The sequence below is a fragment of the Hyperolius riggenbachi genome, chromosome 4 (genome assembly GCF_040937935.1).
Source record: "Hyperolius riggenbachi isolate aHypRig1 chromosome 4, aHypRig1.pri, whole genome shotgun sequence".
Classification (NCBI taxonomy): Eukaryota; Metazoa; Chordata; class Amphibia; order Anura; family Hyperoliidae; genus Hyperolius; species Hyperolius riggenbachi.
Window position 1 is genome coordinate 269,948,917 of NC_090649.1, and position 21,312 is coordinate 269,970,228.

Below are 21,312 nucleotides of genomic sequence, written 5' to 3' on the forward strand. Positions count from 1 at the left end.
TCACTCAGTTCACTTAAGAAAGGGTGTTTTTTTTTGTTTTTTTTCCTTTGATTTATTTTGCTCACACAAATAACCCCAGAACTGCACCACTCCTTCACTATTATTGAATGCTGAGCTAAATCAGTTGTTGCCGCACATCTGCAGCTGTCCTTGGTGCTGAGGCAGCACTTGTTCAGCACTCCAGAAAGCTCACATTTTAAAATATTTTTGAAGGTTAATATTAATGGTTAACGCTCCCTCTAGCTCCTCACTGACTAGCTCTAAACTTCTCATAGAATGCTGTTCTGTCATTAAAGTAGCATCCAAGCATGCTTATCATCTAGCATGCCTTATACTTGGGCTTTTTCGCCATGTCAAACGGACACAGAGCAACACACAAAAAGCTATATTAGCATATAAGCATTTGACCTCAAGAAGTGCAAACATTAGTCAAGTACTAATTACCCAAATGCTAAGTAGTGATTGGCTGACACCCATAATGTATAATTTTTCAAAATGGTCAGCACACCACTCTGTTATAATCAAGTCTGTGTTTTTTCAAGTATCTGTCAATGTACTGACAATTGTTTTGGGCCTCACAGGGCCCACTTTATCTGTTTACCTTGATGAAAGGGAACCTGTAAGTGAAAGTGAGACCCTGAAATAATTGTCAGTACATTTGCAGATTCTTGAATAAACATGGACTTGACAGACTTTATAACAGATTGGTGTGCTGACCATTTAGAAAATGATACTGTAAATGTGATATGGTGTATAAACTGCAAATAATTTCAGCGTGCATGCAAATGTAATTTAAATTGTATGGAATTTCAATATGGGGCCAATCAAATATATACAAGTATAAAAACTGTTAGGACTCTTTTCCACGTGCTGCTGAGCTAATTATTCAACTGCCCAGCCAAATGGCAGCATTTGGTAACACCACCTTTACCAAATGTTTTCACCTTTGGCCAGGACCCCCCATGGAGTTGCATCTGAGACGTGCTCAGGTGCAACTCCATGTGGGTGGGCGTCTGTCCACCACCTGTGCCGAGTGGTAGCAAGTGCCAGGCCAGTGACAGCCTTCAGCTGCCCGTGGAAAAGAGGCCTTCTAGTCAGATTATAACCTGAGTGACACAAGTAAACACACAGCTGAAATCTATATCTGTGAGCCATCTTACCTGATAAAATATTTATAAGTCCTTCCCAGTCATTCTTGCAGTGCAGAAACTCTTGCAAAGATAACAGGCCCAGTGTGGTGACCTCACCTTTCTCTGCTGTAATCTGAAGAGTAGCTCTGGGCAGACTCAGCAGACATATATCCCTGATGATCTCATTCCCACCATCACTGCTGTCACATTAGTTGTTTGAAAAATAAAGTTTTCCTGCATAATAGAGGACAGGTGCCCTCTTCACTACTTTCTGCCGACCTGACATTCCTGAAGCCTTATCCATTGAACATACAAGAGGGAGCAAGTCAGTGGTAGTATCCTAGAGTTATGCCAGCCCATGATGTCAGGTGTCTGGCAAGTAGCAGTCATGTGCTCTTATCCTGCATTGTTGCAGGCAAACCGTTTATGGCTAAATTGACAGCAGTGATAGTGTGTAGAAGTAAGATATCTCTATCCACTCTAACACTACAACTTTGATGCAAGCCTGCGATATGGAAAAGCTGCACATTGATGGAGGCTGCTGAACTGTTAACTATTTAATGGATGGTGTCCTTTATGTCCTGGTGACAGTCCCTGGAATGATTGTAGCAAACAGTTTTCCCTTTTTTGAGGCAAAACTATGCAAAGCGGGGCAAGGAAATTTGTGCATACCATGCGCCACTATAGGCAGTAATGTTAAAGAGAATATGTACTGTGAAAATCTTACATAAATAAATGTACCAGCCTGTTTGTTGTCTTCTCCTAGCCCCCTCTGTGACATTTTCACCGCACCCGCTGCTTTCTTGGTGATAAAATCACTGTTTTATTCATTGTTTTTGTAAACAATGAAAATGGCCGCCAAACATGAAATACATAATCAGAGCAGGTGCCTGTTTGCAGTGGCTCCTCTCAAGAGTGATTTGACTGCTGGAAAGTTACTCCCACTTGTTGCCTTAGCTGCTTGTCTGGGCTTTGAACTGATATTTACATTAGCAGGAGGTAGTTAATAAGGTAACACATAGTTTTAAAGTGAACAAAAATAGGGACACGAAGAGCCAAATATAGTGTAGTATGTACTGGGTATATGGGATGAAGTTGGTAGAGTAAATAAAAATTTACAGACTCCAGAGGCGCTTGGCCCAGCTACAGACCTGAACTGTACCTACTCCCACCTTTTGCCTGCTGAAGCAGGGTCATACCTGCGAAACGCGTTGCATTTTCCCCTGGAGTATGTAAATAAATTTGTTCTGCTAAACTTTGTTGCCATATCTTGTGTCTGTTTGGAGGAGGTAAATCCACTACTGCCTCCACAAATGTGTAACTTTTAGGACATTTTTATTCTTCTGGCGCCTCTGTCAAAAACCTGAGCGGTTCTTGCCTTTTTCATGATTGCTTACTCAGTAAAGGACCAGCCCTTAAAGCGTTGCTATCATATAAATCCGGCATAGTGGGGTCTGAACCCTCTATAACAGTAATTATAGGTTGATGATGAATCATCAAAATGAATCAGAGCACTCAGTATATGATTTTATATAAAAAATTGTATTTGCTTATCATACAGCATATATACAAAGTATGAACAGTTCCAAGTAGTGTTTACTTATAACAGTATTCCCTCTTATCAAGGCTTTAGAGCCAAGCGATCATCAATCTTCTAAGTACATTCAAAAAAAGAATATAAGGGTTGTGTTTTGAAGAATAAGATCAAAAGTAGTCTCATTTGTATTAATAGCTGTGTATCTAGTAGCTGTGTAAAACTTATAGTAATCTTCTCAAAGAAATAGCATAAAAAATAGCTTCTAAAAAACGTCTTGCTAACATCTTAACAAAACTTGCTGAATGCTGAAAAATTAATAAAGTAAATCACCAGAATATTAAGCATATTACCCCTTCTCTGTCATCTCTTCAGCATCTAAAACCACGTGTGGGAAGGTAGCTTATGCCTCATGTGTCTTCTCAGGAGATTGTTGGGCTTCTGCAAACTATGAGCTTTCAGCCTCTACTTTTATAGGGATTGGATGCAATATGGCTGCCTAATCTGGACTTTCCCTAAATCCCAGGCTCTGATTGGCTAAAGCTTCTGTGCGTCAAACGCTATCTATGTTTTGAATACCTAAATCACAATATTATTGTTTATAAATTCCTTAATTACCTTATCTTGTGGGAATTAATGTAGGTTTGCAATGTTTACACATTCTAATCAGGTCATTTCTGACGCAGTTAATTAAAAATGGACGTCACCAGCCATCTTATCTGCTGGCTTCCCCAGACATTGAGACTAAACAAAGTGTTCTCTGCTAATTATGTTGGAATGTCTCGGTACTTTCCCAGACATAAGATTGGTCAGGTTGACACTATAACACTGTACACAGACCTGTAAGAGCCTTCAGCAATTTAAGGCTTATTGAAACATACAGGGCTTCTAATATACTTATTTAAATATAAAGCTTATTATATAATTCTTCTTAAAACAATAATCATATAAGAAATAATTGCATATTAAATCTGAATAATATAAAATCATTTTCCACATATTTGCCTTTCTGATGAAGAAATAAATATAATAACTTCCACCGCAAGAGGTCACTATGTCATAACAAATAATATTAATTTTATAAGACTATTAAACTGCCAGGTGGCATCATTGAATCATCTTTAACTAATTGGGAAAACACCTTATTGTTTTATCTCTTTCATATTTTTTACATTCTCTAGCTGTAAAATTTTTCCTTGCTGGCTGTAACGGCCTTGTACAAGAACACGTCAACAACCCTCTAAAACCAAAACAATCTCACAAGAATGTTTCACAGACCCAAATCATCACTGACATAATCCAGCTTTTCAAAATATATTTCAAAGTATTCAATTCTATTATATAGGGTTTAACAATAACTATTTATTTCTTTAGAAGGGCTGTATTGATCATTCATATTTAGATTAATAATATCTATGTGTAATAATTAAGAAAATGTGCATTTATAATTATTGCAGTAATGTGAATTTTGAACTAGCATTCTGTCTTACACATACTGTGCAGTCTAACCTTGACATTAACAAAGAATGTTTTGGCTTCTTGTAACCAGTACGCCAACAGTCTTCCAGCTTGCAAGTTAAAATAATCTTATAAGCTTTACAGCCTGGAATATGCTGAGATATCACATAGCAATATATTAAAGAAGTAACCCAACTTTACAGTTTACAATGAAATTTTGCATAGAACATTAAAACTTAAAACACATATATGACAGCTTTTCCTGCATAAATAAAACCGCTAGAATTCTGACACCTCTGTATCCCTGTTGCATAGTTTTAAAGTAAACCCCTCACAGATTTCTATTATATTAAAGGAAAACTATCGATTAAAACAACTTTTTTTTTTTTTTACTTTTTTTGTACCACAAGTACTAGGAGCAATTTCCTACCTCACACAGCTCTGCCTCTCTGCTGTAAAATCGTCCGTCAGTTTTAGATACAAAAGTATCGGGCTCTGCAGGGCTAGATCATGTTCCTGCACAGGGGGGTTGCTATCAACTTCTCAGTGTATAGTTTAAAGTGTAACTTTGGCAAATAATGCTAAATTAATTATCTAATTCTATCCGTTAAATAAGTAAGAGGTATGCTTAACAGGCAATCCAAAGTTCTTAATCAATCTTCCTTTTCTTTTCCATAAGAATATAATTTCCCCATGCCCCCTGTCACTTAGTTCGTACATCTGCCCCACAAAGGAAGTTGCCATGCATGCCAGATTTTTTTTCCTTTTACTCTCCTCCCCTTCTTTACTTATTCCCCCCAGGTACAGCTAATTCAGCCTGATTGACTGAAGCCTATGTCCTGCAAGTTTTCCCCTTCTACGCCACTGTCTGTCTCTGGCCGCCCCACTATGCAGGTGTTAAGTGCTGACACAATATCGGTTGGATCTGTCGTGCAGGCTGCTAGGGCACAGGGAGGGGAGCCAGCATCTGTCCTCTATCCCTGTCCTCGGCCCCTCTCATGAAGTGTGCCACCATCCACGTCCGCCCCGCTCTGCTGCTGCATCCACCCCCTTCCCCCGTATTTGCCCTCCTCCCCGCAGCATTACAGAGCGCAGCAGGGGGGGATAAAGGCAGCACACTCAAACTCACCTACTCATGATTCCAGGCGCTGGAGTTCCCAGCTATACTCTGCACTACCGTCGGTGGGAAAGGGAAAGTCACTGACCAATACTTTACTGTATGCCTTTGTCCACAATTATTATTATTTAGTATTTATATGGTCCACAATAAAATATAGCAGTTTTGCTAAGTAATGGTCTGTTTGCTTGCCCCAGCTCCATATGTGCTCTGTGTCTGGAACATATTTGCATTCAGGTCTGTGTATGTAAAATACTAAACAAAAGACCAGTAAGTGGTGAGCTTTACATTTGATTTTGCTCATGGAAAGAGTTCGCTTATTTTTGCATACGCTATTTTTACAGCAAACACAGATTTCCTGTTAATGTGCAGGCAGGATACCCATGGAAAGATTGAAGCCGATTCATTAACCTGCAGGGTTTCTGTTTCTTCATAGCAGTTGATAAATCGCTATGCATAGTGTCTTTGTGACAGAAGAGACGTGAATTCACTTTTTTTAGCTCGTTTTATTCAATAACATTGCTTGACAAAGGCAGTAAACAATCAGTCTGAATCCACATTTTTAAACCTTTGCTTTTCTCGCCTCTTCTCACCATAGGGTTAATGTAGTGCTGTGTGTATTGGCTTGGAAGGAAAGTGTTAAACAGAACAGGGAAGTAGAGAAGCAAATCTGTCAGGAATGTTCAGCTCAGACACCTCAGTTTGCACACGTTAAAGAGAACCCAAGGCGGATGGTAACAAAAAGATACAGTGCCTTTCAAAAGTATTCAACCCCTCTGCATTTTTCATGTTTTGTTGCCTCACATCCGGAAATTAAAATGGATTGCTCGAGAATATGCACCATTTCATTGACAGAACATGCCTACTATTTTGAAGCAGTATTATTTGGTTTTTTTTCAAGCAAACAACAAATTGGACAAGATAATTGAAAACGTCTCTCCTCCCCCTCCCCCCAAAGTCAGTACTTTGTGGAGCCACCTTTTGTGGCAATTACAGCTGCAGGATGCTTTGTATCAGTCTCTATGAGCTTGCCACAGGGATTTTTGCCCATTTCTCAAGGCGAAAGTGATGGGGATTCGTCATGTTGGATGTTTTTTCACTTGTGATCTGCTATCTTCAAGTCTGACCACAGATTATCTAATGGATTAAAGTCTGGACTATGACTAGGTCATTCCAATACATTTATATGTTTCCCCTTAAAGGAGTTATCAGGCATTGTAAAGCAAAATAAGTGCTACTTCGTCCAGCCCCAAGCTCCCAGCATGTCCCTCGCCGCAGCTCTGTCCTCCGCCATTCGTCGCCTCTGCCTGCCGGTCCGTGGTGATGACGCTAGGCCGACCTGGAGGTCGGCCTGTACTGCCCCTGCACGAGCGGCGCTGTCAATCACCATCACGTGGACCGGAGCGTACTGCGCAGGTGGGAGCCTTGTTGCATCGTGGGAAATAACAGCTGTTTACAGTTGCCAAAAAAGCAAGCCGCATCTCCTTCCCCTGACATCACCTGCCAACAGTAAAAATGGCACCATGTAATAAATGTCAGAATGTAAATCAGGCAGAGGAAAGATTGTAAAAAGGTCAAACTCTGACTAAATAATTTGTACATAATTATTGCAAAAATGAAGCACTATTTATTACATTATTTTCATTGGAGTTCCTTAGAGGCTGACTACTTGGTTTACAGCTTATAGACAAAATGTTTACTTATGGATGCAAACTTGTTCAAACACATGTTAAATTAGTCAGTCATTAAAGGAACAGTAACCACTATTTGAATCTATCACTGCAGATTACAGTCAAGGGGGAACATGTATTTAAAATAGAAGGCCATGAAAATCTAAGGCCTGGCTTGAAAATAAATCTCTAAACTTCCCTCCGGTGCGACTGTCCCACAATTACTAGGTCTCCTAATTTATATTCTGAAGGCACACTTCCCCTAGTATAGAAACTCAGCTGGTATGATCTGCTATAGAATTTAACTCCACTTTCAGCCACCATTTCGCTCACACTAATGCATCATAATCTGTACAATCAAACGCTGTGGTGGAGAACCTGCACCTGAAGGGAGAAAAGAGTGCTGGAACCTTGCACTGCTAGGACTGTACCAAAGGAGGTGAGTATAAAGGAATTTATTTTACCTAAATTTCACTGCAAATATTAATTGCAATTACTGATATAACTTGAATGATGTTCTATATGAAGCACCCTGGAGCTCTTTATTGTATAAGTATCCTTATTCTCATATTGATGTTTTCTTTTTCAAACTGACTTTAAACAGGGCTCTGGGGTCAGATACTGGAGGATCTACCAGGAATCCAGCTGCTCACTGTGGCGTAGTGGGCCTTAAACCTACATATGGACTTGTTTCTCGTCATGGGCTTATTCCTCTAGTAAACTCCATGGATGTTCCTGGGATTTTAACTAGATGTGTGGACGATGCAGCAACAGTCCTTGGTAATTTACTGTACTTCATTGTATAAAGGAAATAAATGATTTTGCATATAATTCCATGCACATAATTATAGACAAGTACATTTACATCTGTAACCCACCACACCTCTGTTGGGCACCCCCGACACTTCCTCCAGGGCTTCTCATTGGTCCTTAAACTTACCAAGGATCCCCACTGGTCCAGTTAGTGGACCAATTGAGAGGCCCGGCAAGAGTTTTAAAGATGCCCTTGCTGAAGCTCTCTTTATTTTATTTGGATAGAGTGCTGGATGGCAGCAGCGGTGCAGCAGAGATCTCAAGGTCAGGGGTACCCTACAGAAGTGTGATGGTGGCAATGATGCCCAGCAGTGGTGTGTTTGCACTGGTTGGTTCTGGGGAGGAACAGCCGTAGTGTCGTGAGGAGCAGAGAGCAGCAGTGATCCTGCAGTCAAGATTTACAAAGAAATTAAAAAAGGAAGTGAAAGACGTATACTGATGAAAAAGCCAGTTGAAGAAATAAATAAACTGAATATGATGATGTCACTAGAAGATATAAAAAAAGGAACAACCCAGCTTTTTTGGATATCAGAACATATCCATTATCATCTGAATTCCACTTTCCACTGTCTGTTCCTTGTATACCAGGATACACCCTCTATCAACTCCAATCTCTTGGATGCCCATACATTTGGAGACAAAACCTAAGAGGAGGGACTCCCTCAGTGTGGAGTTCTGTAAATCAATCTTTATTTGAACAAGGTATCAATAAAAAGCATAGAACACTTACTTTTGTGGGTCCTCATCCACTTAGGACAAACTGGCTCTTTGCCCTCCCCACCCTTGTTCTCGGATACAGTGGTAATAAAACACAATGCCCACTCTTAGCCTGACCGGTTTCGGTATCCTGCTGTCATCAGGGGTGTAAATGGGGGGTGTGCAATGGTCTGTTATATAATAAAATAATTTTTACCTACTGTTCCCCCCCAAATGCTCTGTTCACTCCAGCACCGAGACCGCACTGTAGCCACTTCCGGTGGACTTCATCACATCTGGGAGTGCTTCCTGCTTTTCACTGAAGCCAGTGGAATACAGGAAACACTCCTGGTTGCACTGAAGTGCATTGGAAGTGGCTAAAGTGCGGTCTCAGTTCCTGACATTGGATATACAGCACCGCAGGTCCTTGCAAATATCTGAGTGACTGTGTATGGGACAGAGTCCCCCTTCTGGTTGGTGGTAGACATTCAGAATGGTATTCATAGGGGCGCCTGGGCTCGTATAATTCTCAAGCCACAAAGTGCATGTGAGCATGTGCACTTCATGGCTCCAGAATATATGTGCTTTGATATCCAAAACTGTGGCTTGTACAGCAGTTTGCTGGCGCTACTATGCTTTACATTGAACTGTAATTTTCTGTTTCCCACATCTGCGGAGATACAGTCTTTTGGCTGTTATAAAAAAATGTTTAACCCCTTGCTGTTGGTTGCATTTATTTTGACAGCCTAATGAAGACTTTTGCACAATAGAAAATATCATAGAATGACCTTGCATGCAGAGTTAGGGCAAAATAGTAAAGTAGCAGCTGAGCAGAAATAGTGCACTACATGCAGTGGGATGCGAAAGTTTGGGCAACATTGTTAATCGTCTTGATTTTCCTGTATAAATCGTTATTTGTTACGATAAAAAATGTCAGTTAAATATATCATATAGGAGACACACACAGTGATATTTGAGAAGTGAAATGCGCGCAATAATTGTTTAAATAAAACTAGGCAGGTGCATAAATTTGGGCACTGTTGTCATTTTATTGATTCCAAAACCTTAAGAACAAATTATTGGAACTCAAATTGGCTTGGCAAGCTCAGTGATCCCCTGAACTACATAAACAGGTGAATCCAATTATGAGAAAGAGTATTTAAGGGGGTCAATTGTAAGTTTCCCTCCTCTTTTCATTTTCTCTGAAGACTAGCAACATGGGGGTCTCAAAACAACTCTCAAATTACCTGAAGACAAAAATTGTTCACCATCATGGTTTAGGGGAAGGATATAGAAAGCTGTCTCAGAGATTTCAGCTGTCGGATTCCACAGTTAGGAACATATTGAGGAAATGGAAGACCACAGGCTCAGTTCAAGTTAAGGCTCGAAGTGGCAGACCAAGAAAAATCTTGGATAAACAGAAGCGACAAATGGTGACAACAGTCAGTCAACCCACGGACCAGCACCAAAGACCTACAACATCATCTTGCTGCAGATGGAGTCACTGTGCATCATTCAACCATTCAACGCACTTTACAGAAGGAGATACTGCATGCGAGAGTGATGCAGAGGAAGCCTTTTCTCTGCCCACAGCACAAACCGAGCCGCTTGAGGTATGCTAAAGCACATTTTGGAATAAGGTGCTGTTGACTGATTAAACTAAAATTGAGTTATTTGGGCATAACAAGGGGCGTTATGCATTGAGGAAAAACGACAAACAACAGACACAGAACATTTATTTCTCCCATTCATCAGCTGGGACACCCTCTGGAGGATTGGTCCCCGCCCAATCCTGGGGAAACACAAGAACAAGCATAAAAAGCTCCCACCCTCCCTTCATCCCCAGTTTTGTGTTTTCGTCCGGGAACACACGGACATGCAGCTCCCATTTTTATTTTTTTCCTCATCAGAGGGTGAGTGTTTAGTCCGGCGTCAGTACCTGGTGGTTGCGGGGTAAGGTCTCGGAGGAGGAATCCGTAAGAGAGAGCACCGGGTCCCTGGTAACGCTGGCTGCCGCCATCACTGCTGAACGCCCACGGGTGGAATGAGCTGTTCAGCTTCCGCCTTCCTCCTGCGCGAACCACTTCCTTGAACTTATTGGTTGGCGCGCTTAGGTCACTTCCGGTGACGTCAGAGGAGGCGGACCGGAAGGCGCAGTTCCTCATTTAAGCGCCTATTTGGGCGTGCGGGCGGCGGCAACATGGAGGGACAGAATCGGAATGCTGCCGCCGCCACCGCTGTTACTGCTCCAGCAGCAACAGGTCAAGGCACTTCTGTTCCCACTGCCTCCTCAAATGCTGCAGCATCTGCTTCTAAGCAGCAATCGGATGGTGTGGTGAGTGGGAGAGTAGTCTCCCTTTTATGCTCCCAGTTGATTTATTGTGTATGAGTTTTTAACTGGGTTGTATGTGTTTTTTTTTCTCTCTTCCCTTGTTTATACAGGCTAGAGTGGAGTCTGGGTCTTCTTCCTCTAGTAGTAGATCCAGATCAAAGAAATGCTGTCAGTGTTTAGCTAAGCTTTCTTCTAGCTACTCTAAGGCACTTTGTCAGTCATGTATAGATGCGGTTATTTCTGCAGAATCCTCCTCCATTTTTAAAAATATAATGCAGTCTGTTAAAAAAGATATGGATGAGACTCTTGGAAAATTTAAAGAATCTCTTTTTTTTCTGACTGTCCTGTACCAGGTCCCTCTTCAGGTCCCTCTTCAGGTCCCTCTTCAGCACCAGTTGATCCTCCTGTTAATCCTTCTGTCCCTATCTCTGTCCCGCAGGGTCAGTTACCCCAGGGTGCATTAAATGTGGATTTCTTGGGGGAGGAAGGGGAGGAGGAGGAGGATTTGGAGGGTAGAGAGGATGTCTCGGACATGGAAGAAGGGGAGAATGCTCCTTCTGAGGAGTCCGATAGCGATTTAAAAAAGGCAGCTAGATTCCTTTTTAGTATAGAAGAGACAAATGAATTGCTAAAAGCAGTTTATTCCACGGAACAAATTCCTGAGGTCCGGAAAGAACTTTCAGCTCAGGACCAAGTTTATTCGGGTTTGGCCCAACAATCGAGTAGAGTGTTTCCTTTCCATCAATCTCTTAAAGACATTATAAAGTAACACCGGCAGGAGCCAGAGCGTAAATTATTCATTCCCAAATCTGCTAAAAGGAAATTTCCTTTTTCTTCTTCTGACATTGATGAATTTACTAAATGTCCAAAGTTAGATGCGGCCTTATCCAAATATTCTAAGAACGCGGACCTCTCTTTTGAGGACGCGGGAGTATTGAAAGATGCAATGGACAAGAAAATAGATCTTCTATTAAAGAAAGCCTGGGAATCCGCTTCTTTTGCGTTTATACCAGGAGTAGCTGCCACCTGCATTTCCCGTAATTTACGGGTTTGGATGGACAATTTAATTTCTCATGTGAAAACAGGTTCTGATCTTAATATGTATGTTAAGTCTCTTCCGGTGGTCTTGAAGTCGGTAGCCTTTTTAGCGGATGCGGCGGTGGAGCTTGTGCGCATTTCTGCATGTACCACTGCTCTAGTTAATTCTGCGCGAAGCGCTCTCTGGCTCAAGACCTGGGATGGAGATTTGACTTCTAAAAACAGATTATGTGCAGTTCCCTTTGAGGGTAATTTATTATTTGGAAAATAATTAGATAATGTACTCTCTAGGTCTGCAGAGAAGGGGAAACAATTTCCTAACAAACGCAAATCATTTAAAGCTAATAAACCAGGGTTGTTCAAAAAGCCTTCACAGAATCAGGTCAAACAACCAGCCCAGCGGGGGGGGAGACTTCTTTATTTTTTGTCAAAAGTCAATCCCGATTCATTTATTTTAAAGATTATAAAGGACAGGTATCGTCCGCAATTTGTTGTTCCTCCTCCCCCCAGAGTGTTTGTAAACAGATTTCCAAGGGACCAGAGCAAGGCTCAGGGCCTTCTTACAGAAATACAAAGATTGATTGCAAAAGAAGTGATCATTCCAGTACCACAGTCTCAGGAGTTTCAGGGTTATTACTCCCATATTTTTTTAGTGACCAAAACCAACGGGGAATTCAGATTCATTCTAAATTTGAAGTCTCTAAACCACCTTTTTAGTTTACAGAAAATTCAGGATGGAGAACATTTTTTCGGTGAGGGCAGTTCTTCGGGGGGGAGAATATTTTGCGCCAATAGATTTACAGGACGCTTACCTCCACATTCCGATTGCAAAATCTCACCCAAATTTCTCAGGTTTGCAATTCGAATGGGGGATCGGACGTGTCCTTACCAATTTCGGGCTCTGCCATTTGGAATAGCGTCAGCCCCCCGCATCTTTACAAAGGTGCTGGCAGAGATAATGAAGGTGTTAAGGAATCAGGGGGTAAGCATTATTCCTACCTGGACGATCTGCTTATTTTTTCCAAGACAGAGACGGACCTCAGAGCCCAACGGGATGTGGTCATACGGGTTCTCTCTCGGATGGGATGGATCATAAACTACCCCAAATCGAGTCTGGAACCCTCTCAGTCGATTGTGTTTCTGGGGTATGTGATCGATTCCATGCAGGAGAGGATTTTTCTGACTCCAGGGAAAGTAGAAAAATTACAAAGGGAAGTCAGAGAGTTACTCTTACTCCAAGAAGTGTCAATAAGAGAAGTTATGAGGATTTTAGGTCTTATGACAGCATCCATTCCGGCAGTAACTTGGGCACATTTTCACTCTCGAGTTCTCCAAAACTGGTTATTGGAGGTGTGGGACAAGAGTCTTTGGACTTGCAGGTTCATGTTCCAGCGCAAGTGAAAGGAAGTTTTCACTGGTGGCTTCAACCACAGAATTTAACACAGGGCAGGGTATGGAGACAGGAATCCCCTATAAGAATTTACACGGACGCCAGCGCCTGGGGTTGGGGGGCGACAACAATGGGCCAACATTCCCAGGGGAGGTGGTCCAGGTTGACGGCCAAAAGATCTTCCAACTTCAGAGAACTCTCAGCAGTGAAAGAGGCGCTTCTAGCCTTTCAGGACTTTATCCGACTCAATCATATCCTGATCTTTTCAGACAATGTTTCGATGGTAGCATATCTCAACAGACGGGGGTACCAGATCTCTGAGTCTTTCTCTTCTGGCGACGGAAATTTTTGTGTGGGCAGAAGCCAATCTTTTGACAATCAAGGCCGTTCATGTAAAAGGATCTCTCAATCTCGAGGCGGACTTTTTGAGCCGCCACGAAATCAACCATGCCGAGTGGGAATTGAACCAGGAGGTTTTTCTCTGGGTCACAGAAAGATTGGGAGTCCCAGACATCGATCTTTTTGCTTCACCAGTCAATGCCAAGATTCCTCAATTTTTTTCTCTTCACAGAAATGCGAGTTTTCTGGGGTTGGATGCGCACTGTCTGTCCCATGGACGTTCAATCTGGGATACGCATATCCACCCCTCAAATTAATTCCTCATGTCTTAGACAAACTTCAAAGGGAGAAAGTAAGTCTCATACTCATAGCTCCTGTGTGGCCCAAAAGAATCTGGTTCTCCACTCTACTACGTTTGTCAGTTCAAACTCCTCTGAATCTTCCAATCAGGCCAGACCTTCTACGTCAGGGGCCGCTTTTTCATCCCAAGCCGGAGCTTTTCAATCTGGCGGCCTGGATCCTGAAAGGATGATTTTAAGGAGTAAAGGAATTTCAGACAAAACCATTGACACCTTATTAAAGTGCAGGAAACCGATTACTCACAAGAGCTATAGAAAGGTTTGGAAGGTATATACATCTTGGTGTTCTAGACATAATCGGATTCAGACTGAGATCGGGGCTGTTCTCGATTTCTTACAGGAGGGCCTTGAAATGAATTTGGCTTTAAGTACATTAAAGGTGCAGTGCTCAGCTCTGTCAGTTCTCTTAGACAGACCCTTGGCACAGGAAAAATTGTTCAAGGATTTTTTTCGGGCAGTTCAGAAATCAACTCCTTTGAAACAAAAAGTGGTCCCTCAGTGGGATTTGTCTCTAGTTCTCAATGTTCTCTCTGGTCCCCCCTTTGAACCTATTGAAGAAATTGACCTAACATTTTTGACTCTTAAAGCTGCCTTTTTATTCGCCTTACTTCAGCCAATAGGTTGGGCGATCTACAGGCTTTGTCAATTAAAGACCCGTTTTTGACTATTTTCCCAGACAAAATCATTTTACGTCTTGACCCTAATTACCTACCAAAGGTATCTACTGATTTTCATAGATCCCAGAACATCGTTCTTCCCTCGTTTTGTGACAATCCTTCCTGTGCTAAGGAACAAGTTTCATTGTCTGGACGTCAGGAGAGCCCTTCCATCCTATCTAGCTAGAACTAGAGAGTTTAGAAAATCTTCTCATTTATTTGTTTTATTTATGGGGAAGAATAGGGGACAACAAGCTTCAAAACAAACTATTGCTAGGTGGATATGTGAGGCTATTTCTCTAGCTTATAAGACTTCAGACTCCACTCCACCAACCAACATAAAGGCACATTCCACTCGATCAATGGCAACGTCATGGGCGGAGAGAGCGGGTGCTACAGTCCAGCAGATATGTCAGGCGGCAACTTGGGCGAGTTCTTCCACTTTCGTCAAACATTACAGGGTGGACGTTCTTTCGCAGCAGGATTTGTCGTTTGGCAGGAAAGTGCTTCAGGCTGTAGTCCCTCCCTAGGTGGGTATTTACTTGTGTATCCCTCCAGAGGGTGTCCCAGCTGATGAATGGGAGAAAGCACCAGTTAGTCTTACCGGTAACGGTGTTTCTGTTCAGCAGCTGGGACACCGTCTATTACCCTACCCTATTCTGTCGCATTTCCTTGTACCTATCTCTTTTTATATTTATATAGTGGGTCACTTGGAGGTGCTTCGCTCTTCCTTTTTTCTCCTTAGTGTTCGGGCTTTTTACTTTATATACACTGGGGATGAAGGGAGAGCGGGAGCTTTTTATGCTTGTTCTTGTGTTTCCCCAGGATTGGGCGGGGACCAATCCTCCAGAGGGTGTCCCAGCTGCTGAACAGAAACACTGTTACCGGTAAGACTAACTGGTGCTATCGCGCTTTTCTCCTGGCGGACTCAAAGCGCCAGAGCTGCAGCCACTAGGACGCGCTCTATAGGCAGTAGCAGTGTTAGGGAGACTTGCCAAAGGTCTCCTACTGAATAGGTGCAGGCTTACTGAACAGGCAGAGCCGAGGATTGAACCCAGGTCTCCTGTGTCAGAGGCTGAGCCCTTAACCATTACACTATCCAGTCACCTGTTACACTATCCAGTCACCTGCATTCCAAGAAATACACCTGCTACCTACAGTAAAATATGGTGGTGGTTCCATCGTGCTGTGGGCCTGTGTGGCCAGTGCAGGGACTGGGAATCTTGCCAAAATTGAGGGATGCATAGATTCCACTCAGTATCAGCAGATTCTGGAGACCAATGTCCAGGAATCTGTGACAAAGCTGAAGCTGCCACGGAGCTGGATCTTTCAATAAGACAATAACCTTAAACACTGCTCAAAATCCACTAAGGAATTCATGCAGAGGAACAAGTACAACATTCTGAAATGGCCATCTCAGTCCCCAGACCTAAATATAATTGAAAATCTGTGGTGTGAGTTAAAGAGAGCTATCCATGCTCGGAAGCCATCAAACCTAAACAAACTAGAGATGTTTTGTAAAGAGGAATGGTCCAAAATACCTTCAATGAGAATACAGACTCGCATTGGAACCTACAGTAAGCGTTCATAGAGTCTGTAATTTCACAGGGGGCGCTGTAACCATGGCGACAGACGCCAGGGGAGGACATCGGAAGGAGATGGAGGCTTCCTGCGGAAATTGGAAAGTGAGTTTTTAACTATGCTATGCCTGCTCCCCCTCCGCTCTGCCCAGTGCCCCCTCCTGCCGCTCAGTGTGATCCGGGGCACCATGGCAACAGGTTCGTGGGTGGTGCCCCGGATCAAAGGCCCTAGCGCCGCCGCTGATAACAACCAATGATTTATACAGGAAAATCATGTCGATTAACAAGGTTGCCCAAACTTCCGCATCCCACTGTATATTCAGTGGTTATCAGTTTTCAAAGCACAATCTGAATATCATAGATCCTTTTAGGCTACTTTAAAGCAGGAAAGCCTGGAGCAGGATGATCGCAATGCACCACATCCCCTTTCACATTACCTTGTGGCAGAGTGTGCCAACAGGGTCATATGCATAGCGCACATTATTCTGATTACTGCAGTTTAATGAAAACACCCCATAGTATCAACTGTACTCATGTTTCATCTGCTGATGGACCACATCCTCGGAACCGTTAATATCTTAATAATGGAAATCTAATGATGGAACTGTATTTAAACTAACTTACCTTGAGGAATGGTGATCACTTTGTATTCCAGGTGTGCTTGCTGGACATGATCCATTAGATTCTACAACAATCCAGGATTCCTTTCAGCCATTCACACTTCCAGATGAAGTCTATGTAAAAGATCTTTGTGTTGGAATTCCAAAGGTAATAACACAGATATAACCACTCAAGCTATCAAAAGAAAAGGCATAAGACCATCTTCCGTAAATATATAAATAGGCTATGCAGAAAATGATCTGAAATTTTGTTCACTTTACACTCACCGCTAAAGTCTTGGGGGCAAGTATAGAGAGCACCTACACTTCTAATAATGGTGAAATGTTTATCCAGGGATTTTATTTGGCTGCTCTGTACAGTCAGAAGGAATATTTTCAATTTTTAAAGTTAATTCTCCCACACTTTTCAGGGGGGTTTCTGCCTTCCTCTGGGGGTTGCTAAATGGTTTTTTTTTCTGTTGTATTGATGGACTTGTGTCTTTTTTTTCAACCAAACCAGCAATGTAGTGTCTTTCCAGTTGAGCATTGCCCTGCAACTCTTACCACCTCTACCCACTCCTAGCTGAGTTTTCTATTTCCTACTCTCCCAGATCCCCATAGACTAACATAAGGTGGTGCTTGCTAGCACTGGTGAATGGAAAATGGGAACAGGCAAATGCAAGCACATACAAAGCAAAATAATACAATTTCAAAATAACTTTATTTATTTTTCTTCTCTAGTAGACAATTATCAGTGCACCTTTCCCGGGTCTTTAATTGGACAAAAATTATACCTTCTAAATAGACTCAATTAAAGGGAGCCTAACATTCCACTAAATAACTTCAGATAGAATCAAATATAAATTACTGAACTTTGTTGGCAGCAGTGTGATATGGCAGCCATCTTAAAGGAATTGTCAGGCAAAAAAAAAAAAAAAGGGTTTCACTTACCTGGGGCTTCTACCAGCCCCATGCAGCCATCCTGTGCCCTCTTAGTCACTCACTGCTGCTCCAGTCCCCCGCCGCCAGCTAGTGTCGTTTTTGCCGATCTCGGGGGTCGGCGGGACGCTTTGCATCCATTTTTACGCAGGCCCGCTGGTGCAGGAACATTAACGCATACATTTTGTTAGCGGTGCAATGCGAAAAAATTTTAGCGTTGCACCTGCACCTCCGCAAAAACGAAACTAGCTGGCGGCGGGGGACTGGAGCAGCAGTGAGTGACTACGAGGGCACAGGATGGCTGCATGGGGCTGGTAGAAGCCCCGGGTAAGTGAAACCCTTTTTTTTTTTTTTTTTTTTTTTTTTGCCTGACAATTCCTTTAAATTTCATCCTGGACTTTAAGAGAAATTGTATCAAGAATTGATCTTCATCCCAATCAGTAGCTGATACCCCCTTTCCCAGGGGTCTAGTCCTGGGAAAAGAAGTGAGTGGATTCACCTCGAAAAACCAAAAAATGGGCGTGGTCAAGCATAATGTGGGCGTGGTCACGGGTGGGGCCAAATATACATGACTTTAGCAGTGATGTAAAAGGTCTGCCGGGGAAGTTTGAGCTCTGCCGTAGTGTATCCCCCTAAAATAGATGCAATCTGACAGCATTTCACCAAAAAGACACATAATCTGGTAGAAGTTCCTCCAAAATACAGATAATATGGCAGCGGTTCCCCCAAAATAGATAATGTGGCAGCAGCAGTTCCCCCAACATACACATAATTTGGAAGCAGTTCCCCCAAATACGCGAAACCTGGCAGCGGATCACCCAAAATACACGTAACACCCAACATACATATAATCTGGCAGCAGTGGTCCCCCAAACATACATAATCTGGCAGCTGTTCCCCAAAATACATAACAGCGGTTCCACAAAAATGCAGATAATCTGACAGCAGTTCCCCTAAAATAGGTACCCCCAGCATAGGTAGCCAGGTCTATAGGTGTCCCCAGTATAAGTAGCCATTAGTATAGTAGTCCCGGTATACAGTGGAGGAAATAATTATTTGACCTCTCACTGATTTAAAGGTTTGTCCAATGACAAAGAAATGAAAAGTCTCAGAACAGTATCATTTCAATGGTAGGTTTATTTTAACAGTGGCAGATAGCACATCAAAAGGAAAATCGAAAAAATAACCTTAAATAAAAGATAGCAACTGATTTGCTTTTAATTGAGTGAAATAAGTTTTTGAACCCCTACCAACCATTAAGAGTTCTGGCTCCCACAGAGTGGTTAGACACTTCTACTCAATTAGTCACCCTCATTAAGGACACCTGTCTTAACTAGTCACCTGTATAAAAGACACCTGTCCACAGAATCAATCAATCAAGCAGACTCCAAACTCTCCAACATGGGAAAGACCAAAGAGCTGTCCAAGGATGTCAGAGACAAAATTGTAGACCTGCACAAGGCTGGAATGGGCTACAAAACCATTAGCAAGAAGCTGGGAGAGAAGGTGACAACTGTTGGTGCGATTGTTCAAAAATGGAAGGAGCACAAAATGACCATCAATCGACCTCGCTCTGGGGCTCCACGCAAGATCTCACCTCGTGGGGCGTCAATGGTTCTGAGAAAGGTGAAAAAGCATCCTAGAACTACACGGGAGGAGTTAGTGAATGACCTCAAATTAGCAGGGACCACAGTCACCAAGAAAACCATTGGAAACACATTACACCGCAATGGATTAAAATCCTGCAAGGCTCGCAAGGTCCCCCTGCTCAAGAAGGCACATGTGCAGGCCCGTCTGAAGTTTGCCAATGAACACCTGAATGATTCTGTGAGTGACTGGGAGAAGGTGCAAAATAGAGCTCTTTGGCATTAACTCAACTCGCTGTGTTTGGAGGAAGAAAAATGCTGCCTATGACCCCCAAAACACCATCCCCACCGTCAAGCATGGGGGTGGAAACATTTTACTTTGGGGGTGTTTTTCTGCTAAGGGCACAGGACATCTTAATCGCATTAACGGGAAAATGGACGGAGCCATGTATCATGAAATCCTGAACGACAACCTCCTTCCCTCTGCCAGGAAACTGAAAATGGGTCGTGGATGGGTGTTCCAGCACGACAATGACCCAAAACATACAGCAAAGGCAACAAAGGAGTGGCTCAAGAAGAAGCACATTAAGGTCATGGAGTGGCCTAGTCAGTCTCCGGACCTTAACCTGCTGAGCGGTCTGGACGAGCTCAGCTCGTCCAACACCGCCAGAGGCTGCCGCTCAGGCCCTGCTGGGCCGATTTTCGTGAAATAAAAAGCAGCACACGCAGCCGGCACTTTGCCAGCCGCGTGTGCTGCCTGATCACCGCCGCTCTGCGGCGATTCGCCGCGAGCAGCGGCGAAAGAGGGTCCCCCCAGCCGCCTGAGCCCAGCGTAGCCGGAACAAAAAGTTCCGGCCAGCGCTAAGGGCTGGATCGGAGGCGGCTGACGTCAGGACGTCGGCTGACGTCGATGACGTCACTCCACTCGTCGCTATGGCGACGATGTAAGCAAAACAAGGAAGGCCGCTCATTGCGGCCTTCCTTGTTTATTCTGGGCACCGGAGGCGATCGGAAGAACGCCTCCGGAGCGCCCTCTAGTGGGCTTTCATGCAGCCAACTTTCAGTTGGCTGCATGAAATAGTTTTTTTTTTATTTAAAAAAAACCCTCCCGCAGCCACCCTGGCGATTTAATCAGAACGCCAGGGTGGTTAATCCAATAGAAAACCTATGGAGGGAGCTCAAGCTCAGAGTTGCACAGAGACAGCCTCGAAACCTTAGGGATTTAGAGATGATCTGCAAAGAGGAGTGGACCAACATTCCTCCTAAAATGTGTGCAAACTTGGTCATCAATTACAAGAAACGTTTGACCTCTGTGCTTGCAAACAAGGGTTTTTCCACTAAGTATTAAGTCTTTTATTGTTAGAGGGTTCAAAAACTTATTTCACTCAATGAAATACAAATCAGTTGCTATCTTTTATTTAAGGTTATTTTTTCGATTTTCCTTTTGATGTGCTATCTGCCACTGTTAAAATAAACCTACCATTGAAATGATACTGTTCTGAGACTTTTCATTTCTTTGTCATTGGACAAACTTACAAAATTAGTGAGGGGTCAAATAATTATTTCCTCCACTGTATGTAGCCAGAGGTATATGTGCCTAGTATATGTAGCCAGAGGTATATGTCCCCAGTATATGTAGCCAGGGGTATACGTGCCTAGTATATGTAGCCAGGGGTATACGTGCCAGTATATGTAGTCAGGGGTATATGTCCCAGTATATGTAGCCAGGGGTATATGTGCCCAGTATATGTAGCCAGGGGTATGTGTCCCCAGTATATGTAGTCAGGGGTATATGTCCCAGTATATATAGCCAGGGGTATATGTGCCCAGTATATGTAGTCAGGGGGTATATGTGCCCAGTATATGTAGGCAGGGCAGGTGTATATGTGCCCAGTATATGTAGGTAGGGGTATATGTGCCCCAGTATATGTAGCCAGGGATGTATGTGTCCCCAGTATATGTAGCCAGGGGTATATGTGTCCCCAGTATATGTAGCCAGGGGTATATGTGCCCCAGTATATGTAGCCAGGGGTATATGTGCCCCAGTATATGTAGCCAGGGATGTATGTGTCCCCA

General features: G+C 43.0%; 1 protein-coding gene across 1 annotated transcript in view; it reads left to right on the forward strand.

The window, feature by feature from the left end:
- The window catches only part of LOC137570721 (glutamyl-tRNA(Gln) amidotransferase subunit A, mitochondrial-like), a 78,313-nt gene that overhangs the window by 40,372 nt on the left and 16,629 nt on the right, over positions 1-21,312 (forward strand). Inside the window, exons 6-7 of the mRNA XM_068279426.1 lie at positions 7,514-7,689; positions 16,768-16,880. Of these exons, the coding sequence (XP_068135527.1) occupies positions 7,514-7,689; positions 16,768-16,880 (289 nt within the window). The remainder of the gene's footprint in view (positions 1-7,513; positions 7,690-16,767; positions 16,881-21,312) is intronic.